Source organism: Perca flavescens, chromosome 1 (genome assembly GCF_004354835.1).
Source record: "Perca flavescens isolate YP-PL-M2 chromosome 1, PFLA_1.0, whole genome shotgun sequence".
Lineage (NCBI taxonomy): Eukaryota > Metazoa > Chordata > Actinopteri > Perciformes > Percidae > Perca > Perca flavescens.
Window position 1 is genome coordinate 43342086 of NC_041331.1, and position 10000 is coordinate 43352085.

A 10000-nucleotide genomic window follows, 5' to 3' on the forward strand; every position below is an offset into this window, starting at 1 on the left:
GTCCAGCTGAGATTTCTCTGTGAGGTTAAGATGGGCTGATGATGATGATGTCATTTATACTATATTGTCTATTTTGTTGAATGATCTGGAATATTGTTGTGTGTGTGTGTGTGTGTGTGTGTGTGTGTGTGTGTGTGTGTGTGTGTGTGTGTGTGTGTGTGTGTGTGTGTGTGTGTGTGTGTGTCTGTGTGTTTGTGTGTGTGTGTCTGGGTGTGTGTGTGTGTGTGTGTGTGTGTGTGTGCGTGCAAGCGTGTGTGTGTGTGTGTGTGTGCGTGTGTGTGTGTGTGTGTGTGTGTATGTCTGTGTGTGTGTGTGTGTGTGTGTCTGTGTCTGTGTGTGTGTGTGTGTGTGTGTGTGTGTGTGTGTGTGTGTGTGTGTGTGTGTGTGTGTGTGTGTGTGTCTGTGTCTGTGTGTGTGTGTGTGTGTGTGTGTGTGTGTGTGTGTGGGTGTGTGTGTGTCTCTGTGTCTGTGTGTGTGTGTGTGTGTGTGTCTGGGTGTGTGTGTGTGTCTCTGTGTCTGTGTGTGTGTGTGTGTCTCTGTGTCTGTGTGTGTGTGTGTGTGAGTGTGTGTGTGTGTGTGTGTGTGTGTGTGTCTGGGTGGTGATGATTATGGAAGGGGGGGGGGGGGGGAGTGTTGATGGTGTTTATGATTTGTTATTTTGATATTGTTTACCTAATAAACTGGCAACATTCCCAGAATGCATCACTCTTAAAGTGAATGAGCCTAAATGTTTGGGAGGGGGCCCAGAGTAGACTCTTAAATGACAGAAAGGGGAGAGAGTGGAGAGAACATTTGAAATGTGCATTTACTTCCTTTATTTGAACTTGTCTCTCAATCCTCATATGATCTATTTTACTGGCTTTAATATGATTTATTTTGATCAACAACTGTTTGGTTTGGACTTAGTATTGTTATGTATTTGTAGCTCTGATTAGCAGAACTGGTGTTGCTCCTATTAGTAATATCAGTGTAGACATGTTAAGGTTTGGGTATGACTGTTGATGGTAATTGTTGATTTTGTTTAGATTTGCATAATTGTAATTATATAAGTGATTATTGGTGGTTTGTTTTTATTGATGAGGATACATGTTCTACTGTCAGTTTAATGTTCATTTAAGAAAAAGATTCAATGTTTTATGATAATAAAGAGGCGTGGTTTACTTTATAGGCTGCTTACCTGTTACTACACACACACACACACACACACACACACACACACACACACACACACAATTTTACTGTAAATTTGGAGTAGTTTCCTGTCTACTAAAACTCAGAAGATTTTGTCGACTAATTTATTGTCACTGGTTCTCAAACTGTTGTACAACTGAAATCTCTGATATATTAAACAATTAATATAGTTAAAAACACTTCTATTCTATAGGAATACTACAACATCTCCATTAATAATACTTAAACTATGATCACTATAAAGCAATTTAAAATGTTTTTTAAGTGTAATAGGTTTGTTTAGATATCAGTTTGGTCCAGAGCTGTATAGTAACAAAGTAGAACTACTTCACTACTCTACTTAAGTACTAAAAGGCTGTATCTGTACTCTACTGGAGTATTATTTTTTTCTCTTACTTCCACTTTTACTTGAGTACATATTTTCGATGAATGAAATACTTTTACTCCGATAGATTTTTTATGTGCTGCATCGTTACTCGTTACTGTTACGTTAGTTACATACGCTAAATATTCCTGAGTTGTTTCAGTCTGCAGTGAGTCCTGAATGTTAACCGGTTTGACCCTGTGATGTGAAGCTGATCTAGTTTATCTGGATCTGTGACCCTGTGATGTGATGCTGTTCTAGTTTATCTGGATGTTTGACCCTGTGATGTGAAGCTGATCTAGTTTATCTGGATGTTTGACCCTGTGATGTGAAGCTGATCTAGTTTATCTGGATGTTTGACCCTGTGATGTGAAGCTGATCTAGTTTATCTAGATGTTTGACCCTGTGATGTGAAGCTGATCTAGTTTATCTAGATGTTTGACCCTGTGATGTGAAGCTGATCTAGTTTATCTGGATGTTTGACCCTGTGATGTGAAGCTGATCTAGTTTATCTGGATGTTTGACCCTGTGATGTGAAGCTGATCTAGTTTATCTGGATGTTTGACCCTGTGATGTGAAGCTGATCTAGTTTATCTAGATGTTTGACCCTGTGATGTGAAGCTGATCTAGTTTATCTAGATGTTTGACCCTGTGATGTGAAGCTGATCTAGTTTATCTAGATGTTTGACCCTGTGATGTGAAGCTGATCTAGTTTATCTGGATGTTTGACCCTGTGATGTGAAGCTGATCTAGTTTATCTAGATGTTTGACCCTGTGATGTGAAGCTGATCTAGTTTATCTAGATGTTTGACCATGTGATGTGAAGCTGATCTAGTGTATCTGGATGTTTGACCATGTGATGTGAAGCTGATCTAGTGTATCTGGATGTTTGACCCTGTGATGTGAAGCTGATCTAGTGTATCTGGATGTTTGACCCTGTGATGTGAAGCTGATCTAGTTTATCTAGATGTTGTTAGCTTGCTATTTTTCCTGTAGCTACATCACATGTTACTAGCTAGTATGTGATACTTTTTTGGGGGCCTTTAATCATTACTGTGCTGGAGAGGATGTTAATTTTACTTGCAAAGTGTGATAATTGTACATTTTATTTCAGTATTTGTTAATATAATTAATAGTTGTTAATTCCTTTGGCTACAGCCTGGCTAAACATTTGACATAATATAAACAATATGATATTCAAGTAAAAGTACAAGTATTGTGTCATTTAGTTATTCAAGAAAGCAGTCAAAAGTTTATATATATATATATATATGTATATGTGTATATGTATATGTGTGTATATATATATATATGTGTATATGTATATGTATATATATATATATATATATATATATATATATATATATATATATATATATATATATATATATATATATATATATATATATATATATATATATATATATATATATATATATATATATATATATATATATATATATATATATATATATATATATATATATATATATGTGTGTCTCTACCTCAAAGCTGTAAACATGTTTTGGACAAATGTGCTAACACATTGTGCCTTGATCGTTCGTTCTTCGGTGGGCAGTAGCTCAACAGTAGGGAGTTGGGTTGGGAACTGGAGAGTTGCTGGTTCAAGTCCCCATATGGACCAAAGTATGTTGGTGGACTGGTAACCAGGAGAGGTGAGCTGGCACCTCTCCTCCTGAGGAGACCATTCTGTATGCAAAATTCTATATTCACAAGCAGAACGTTTCTAACTCATCTGCTAATTTTGTACCTTTTCTCATAGAATTGAAATCTCTACTGAAGTCACTTAGAATGTTGGATAACCAAAAAAGTAAACTTGAAAACTTTATGTCTTCTTGTACTTTTATTTATTATTTCTTTTATATTCTTTTGTTATTTCTCGTTTGTATTGCAACAGACTACATATTTCTATTCATGTACCTATAAATATATATATATATTTTTATTTTTATAAGTTTGTGCACTTGTTGTTCACGTGCTATCATTGCTTACCAGATTTTTTGGTAAACTACATTTTGTCAATAAAAAAAAAAAAAAAGGTGTGGTAGGACCAGGCCAGAAGCAATCAAGGGAGCTAATCAAATTCAGGTGTGCGTTTCGCCCAAATTGGCATGGCGTCCGTGGCCCAATGCCCATTGGTTAATCCAGCTAAATCTGACCAATGAGCGAGCAGCTGTTGTGGTAATGCACTTTTAAATTGGTTTGCCAACCGCCAATAAACCATAAAGGAGAAGGAACATAAGGAACATAAGGAAAATGGTTAGGGGAACTCAAAGAAGACTGCTGCACGAAGCAGAAATAAGACTAGCAGCAGAGGAAGCCAGAGAAGAAGCCTTAACTGCAGCCAGGGACCGAGAGAATGAGAGCGAGTGAGAAATGCAGGAATAAAAACAGATGGAGATAGTAGACATCAAAAAACACGAAAGACAGCGGCAGTTGGAGGCACAAAGAGACGCTGCCAAAATGGAAGAGATAACTAAGGAGAAAAAGGATGTACAATCGAGAGCAGAAGAGAGAGAGGTAGACACACAGAATGCTACTAAAAGGAAGACTGAGATAAATCTGGAGAAAGAAAAACATAGACTGCTAGGGTTATCCTATAAGCAACAAGTAGAGCTATACACCGAAGACCTAGTAAGGGCAGGAAAAAGAAAAGGAGAGAGAGAAGAAGAGCGCCAGCGAAGTAAAGCGAGGAGAGAGACGCTGAGAAAACGTCTTATTACAGGTAAATGTTACATTTATTTAATCATTTAAACATTGAGCCATTACATTGAAATTTCGATTTTGGCTCCCAACGATCACCAAAATAGTAAAATCGAGATAAAACGATTATTTTGCCATGTTCCGTTTTGCAAGAACACTCTTATTTTGTCTTGTGTTCTGAATGGTACGCGCATGCGCACATGCTCCAAACCAACATGAAAACATAGTAATGTTCCCTCAGCATTTAGTTAAGTTGTTAAACTGTATGTAAATGAGCAGGGAGGTTAAATCACCTGTTTCACGTAACGTTACTCTAAGGTACCGTCTATGTGCTGGATTCTTCCTAAGGTTAGCTAGCAAATAAGCCCACTAATGGCGACATATTTTGGCCCAATGTTTAGTAATGCCAGTAGTAGTGGTCATAGTGAGTGAACATGTGATGTGAGATGCATTTTGTGTTATGTGTGTGGAACTGTTCATTAGCTGTGTGACGTTATGTGTGATATCTGTAAAGCTGGTGTCTGTTCTCTGTGTATTTCTTTAAAAGCTGTTCTGCCTCAGAACTTTGAAGAAGATTAGTCCTTCAGCTGCTCTGTGAGTCCAAACCCTAAACTCTGCTGCTGCTCTTTCTCTCTTCCAGTGCACGTTGATTCTTTATTCTGAATGTGTTTTAGTTTCAACGTGTAGCTGAAGCTTCTCTGTGTTCGTGGTGTAAAAACATGTAGACTGAATGGAGTCAGGGTTCAACATTTAGTTTTTGGTCCACCAGTCAAATAGTCAGATGTTTAAATATTACCAGCCACTCATCAGATTATTATTAATAGTCAGTAGATGTTTAAATATTCCCAGCCACTCATCTTATTATTATTATTATTATTATTATTATTATTTTGTGCTGGTGAGTGAAGCTAATCTACCAGAAACCTATTTACATATTTAACAATCATCTGGCTGGTAGATGGTGATCATTTTAAATCATGAATGTAGTCATGGATATATGCTAATACTCTGTCTGTCTGTCTCTTCCTCTCTCTCCCCCCAGACTGAAAAACATCCGGTCTCTTGAGTCCTGAAGTCTCTCGCTCTCTCTCTCTAATAAAAGTGTTTATCATTTAATGTGGATGTGTGTTTGTTGTTATTGGTAGATACTTTCTTTGACGTTTATGTCACTTTTGGTTACGGTTCCGCTACGGAAATAAAAACTTGTGCATGTTAAATTTGGAACCGATGATCAGATTTGAAACCAAATCCTCCTAACGATTCCAATAAAGAAACTATTTTGATTTAAACGTAATTTTTGAAACGATTCCCATTAGGAACCGGTTCTCGCTGCCTAACTAGGCCTGACACCATAACACATTTGGCTGGACGATAAATTGTCCCAGAAATGATTGCGATAAACGATAATATTGTCGTTGACAGACCATTTGCATCTAATGATAATGCAGGTCCACCTTTTCAAAGATCAATACACTTTTATTTCTAAAGAATATTTAACACTGGAACTGGAAGACATTTTAAATATCCACAATATGTCTTTGATCTCTTTAGTATGTCATCTTTCACGCTGATGTACAGTTGTGGAGTTGCCGTTTGTGACCCGTATATGTTCTCAGACTAGAGACTCTGTACTACATTTTACAATTATGTAACACTAAATATTAAATTTAAATGGATTCAATTTATTAATTATATATTATCTGTATGGCTATCTGCCACATGGTGAGTAAATGTTTGTAAAACAGAACTATTTTGTTTTTCTCTGAAACAGCCTTGTCACTGAAACAGAGGGGATCTGTCCGTGGTGCTGAAACAGAGGGGACCTGTCCGTGGTGCTGAAACAGAGCTTTGTCACTGAAACAGAGGGGACCCCTGCTCATTGTTTCCTCACTAGGGGGACAGATGTTGAAATCATCCATCAGACAAAGCTTGAGCCCTATAAGACATGGCTTCTATCATGTTGAACTGTGAGCACTACTGAAGAGCAATTTGCTTCAATAATGATTGCTCAGCTCCTAGACAGATGTGCACAGTACTGTCATTTAAACTGAAGACACTTAACCATTACAGACATCCAACCTTTTCAAATACAGACCATTTTTAAATGTCAGCATGTCATGTCTCCTTATACTTTTGGATCTTTCATATGTTATGACACATTCTGTAAATCTTGATAGACATTATTGTGTTCAACAGGACATTGTCTGATATGCGTGTGGAGTGTGAATGTTGCCTGCATGAACTTAGAGGCCAGAGGAACACAGGAGAGCACCTCTAGTGGTGTGGAGATGTCAGCCCTGGAGAGGCAGCTGAAGGGCAAACTGAAATTGGCCATGCAGCTTCAGAGAAAGTTGACCTTAACTCCAGGTAAGGTCATTTATTCCTCTTTATTATAAAGAGTTTCCTTCCTGTCTTTTGAAAGTTACAGCCAAAATGACATGAGATAAAACTGCATTTCATTTAACGTCTGCTAGATGCTGGTTTCAATGCCAACTTCATTAAGGCAACTCATCCTTTAACTTATCTCTCAAAAGTCAGCACATTTATCACCATGAATCAGGGACTTAATAATTACTAATGAGTGTAATTGTTTGATTATGAACATTTTAAGTAAGCCCCTAAACCTAGCACTGACAAGCCCTACACTGTTCTGTTTCTACAGTCTCTGGGTTGGTCTAGCTGACCAGGACTGTCCAGAAGAAGAAAGCATCATAAACTGTAATAGACATTCTTGGATTGAGGTCATCTACAGTGCACTGGTCTGATTGAAAGCTAAATGTAATCCTCTATATGGAGCACCAGAATTCTTACACAGGCTTTGATCATTACAATCCTGCACATCAAGCTATTTTCAGTGACTCCTGACTTTTGCACTTCAGTCAGAGGACTGCAGGGATGTCAGTGCCTTTGTATTCTGAATCTTAGTCATTCTTAATCCCATTATTCTATGCAGAGAGCATGATAGTGTTGATGGTCTGGTAGAGGGGAGTGCATGTCAGTCTTATATCGTCGGTGTCTCAGGGAACCATGTGTGCGTGATTTTGTTCTCTGTCTGTTTCCATACATGTTGATCTATACAGAATCCTGGAGCTGACTGACACAGTGAAGCACCTTAGCTATGCTGTATGGGCTGTATGGTGGAGCACCACACCGGGCCTGATGGGCTGTATGGTGGAGCACCACACCGGGCCTGAAGATGAAAGTCAGCCTTCAATGTCCTCTTTTGTTACTTCTCCAAGCATATCCCTTCTAAACAGATTTCTGCAGTTCAACCAACTCTGAATTGTAGTTGACAACATCAGTTATAACGGCCCACGTTTTTTATCTATCTATCTATCTATCTATCTATCTATCTATCTATCTATCTATCTATCTATCTATCTATCGTAGGCTACACTTACAAAGTTATCAATGCTTGGACTGTTTATTAAAAAGAGACTAGATAATGCATTTCCTGCAGAAAATCATCGATATATGCTAATTCTCTGTCTCTCTCTCTCTCGCTCGTTCTCTCCCTCCCTCTTTTTCTCTCCTTCTCCCTCTTGGTCTATCTTTCTTTCTCTCTCTCTTTCTCTCGCTCTCTCTCCCGAACTTCTCTCTCTCTCATTTTCTCCCTCCCTCTCTCTCTCTCTCCCTCCCCCCCCAGACTGAAACCTGTCCTGTCTCTTGAGTCCTGGTGAAGAAGTGGACCGTGTCCACTGTGAGGACGAGAGACCGTCAGCAGACTCCATGTTCTCATTTGAAATAATAAAAGTGTTCATCATTTAATGTGGATGTGTGTTTGTTATTGGACTCATTCAATATTGTTTGGGGAATCCAAGAAAAATGTAGAAAAAGGGGGAAAATATAAAAATGTAAAAGTAAAGTTAAGGAATAGAGATTGATACTTTTTTTTATTTGACGTTTATGTCACTTTTGGCGAAGTTTTTCCGAGTATTTTCGGCGTTTTCCGGTGTTTTCGTGGCATTTTTTTCAACTTATTTCCACAGCTCCGGAAGCCACTATGTTGAGTTGTTGCTATGGTAACGTTAGTAACGGGCGCAGAGAGAGAGAGAGAGAGAGAGACTGGCTAACTCACAAACATAATATCACTAAGCTAACTGACAGTTTTACTATGGCGTCGACAAACATCGACCCTTTATCAGTTGCGGAGCCTTCAGGAGTTGTTGAAGATGAGGAGGAGACGGAGGAAGAGGACCCAGCGGCAGCAGGAGAGTGGAGCCGGGACACTCAGGTTAGAAACTACGGTAATTTACCGGTTAGCTCGGCAGTTAACGTTGGCTAGGATTCTGAACGGCACGTAAACTGACCAACGTTCAACCGTTAGTAACAAACGGTAGTGGAGGTTTTTAGGTTATTAACGTCAGTTAGCGTCCACTAAAAATTGTGTTTTTGCGGCTGACAGACTCAGATTATTATTCTAAGTGTTTGACAACATTATGGGATGGATCCCTACAGAGATAGACCTTTTAGTTAAAGAGTAAGATCCTTTTAGTTTAACATGAAACAGCCCCGAAATCACCATCACCAAACTCCACCAGACTCCATGTAAATAATCAGGACTTTTAGCGTGTATAGAGCCAGCATATCTCCACCAGACTCCATGTAAATAATCAGGACTTTTAGCGTGTATAGAGCCAGCATATCTCCACCAGACTCCATGTAAATAATCAGGACTTTTAGCGTGTATAGAGCCAGCATATCTCCACCAGACTCCATGTAAATAATCAGTACTTTTAGCGTGTATAGAGCCAGCATATCTCCACCAGACTCCATGTAAATAATCAGGACTTTTAGCGTGTATAGAGCCAGCATATCTCCACCAGACTCCGTGTAAATAATCAGGACTTTTAGCGTGTATAGAGCCAGCATATCTCCACCAGACTCCATGTAAATAATCAGGACTTTTAGCCAGTATAGAGCCAGCATATTTCCACGTGTAAATCTGTAAACTATGTGTTTATTTCAACCAAAACTAGAGTTGTGTTGGTTGGACAAGTGGTAAGACAAGCCAAATCGGCTTTTCATACTTTTATTTTGTTTCTATCGACTTTGAATGAAGTGTATTTTACGATGGTAAAATTACTGATTATTTACATGGAGTCTGGTGGGTTTAGCAAACGCAATTTCGTGGCTGTTTTTATGTTTTAAAATAAGGATCTTACTCTTTAACAGAAAGGTTGACCTCCTTAGAAATCATTTCCATAATGTTGTCAGACACCTTTTAGTTTAACATGAAATGGCCCCGAAATCACCATCACCAAACTCCCCAGACTCGTAAATAATCAGGACTTTTAGCGTGTATAGAGCCAGCATATCTCCACCAGACTCCATGTAAATAATCAGGACTTTTAGCGTGTATAGAGCCAGCATATCTCCACCAGACTCCATGTAAATAATCAGGACTTTTAGCGTGTATAGAGCCAGCATATCTCCACCAGACTCCATATAAATAATCAGGACTTTTAGCGTGTATAGAGCCAGCATATCTCCACCAGACTCCATGTAAATAATCAGGTTTTTTAGCGTGTATAGAGCCAGCATATCTCCACATGTAAATGGGTGAATTAAGGGTTTATTTCTACCAAACCAGAGTGGTGATTGTTGGAACAGTGGAAAGATGAACCAAGACGGCTTTTGGTAGTTTTATTTAGTTTCTATTGACTTTGAATGAAGTGTGTTTTACGATGATTAAATTACTGTTTATTTAAATGAAGTCTG

General features: G+C 38.5%; 2 protein-coding genes across 4 annotated transcripts in view; both read left to right on the plus strand.

Annotated features, from left to right (window-relative positions):
- The window catches only part of LOC114552287 (zinc-binding protein A33-like), a 13655-nt gene extending 6147 nt beyond the window's left edge, over positions 1 to 7508 (plus strand). For 2 of the 3 annotated variants that reach the window (XM_028572958.1, XM_028572967.1), the window contains exon 2: positions 1 to 102. This exon is cut by the window's left edge and continues 1628 nt beyond it. In XM_028572958.1, coding sequence (XP_028428759.1) covers positions 1 to 23 — 23 coding nt within the window. In that variant the 3' untranslated portion in view covers positions 24 to 102. Of the gene's footprint in view, positions 103 to 6050; positions 6247 to 6475; positions 6647 to 7359 lie in introns of those variants that run through there. The other variant, XR_003692155.1, reaches the window with a different exon arrangement.
- Positions 7509 to 8342: 834 nt separating this feature from the next.
- The window catches only part of LOC114557147 (WD repeat-containing protein 88-like), a 15782-nt gene continuing 14124 nt past the window's right edge, over positions 8343 to 10000 (plus strand). Inside the window, exon 1 of the mRNA XM_028580523.1 lies at positions 8343 to 8513. Coding sequence (XP_028436324.1) covers positions 8394 to 8513 — 120 coding nt within the window. The 5' untranslated portion in view covers positions 8343 to 8393. The remainder of the gene's footprint in view (positions 8514 to 10000) is intronic.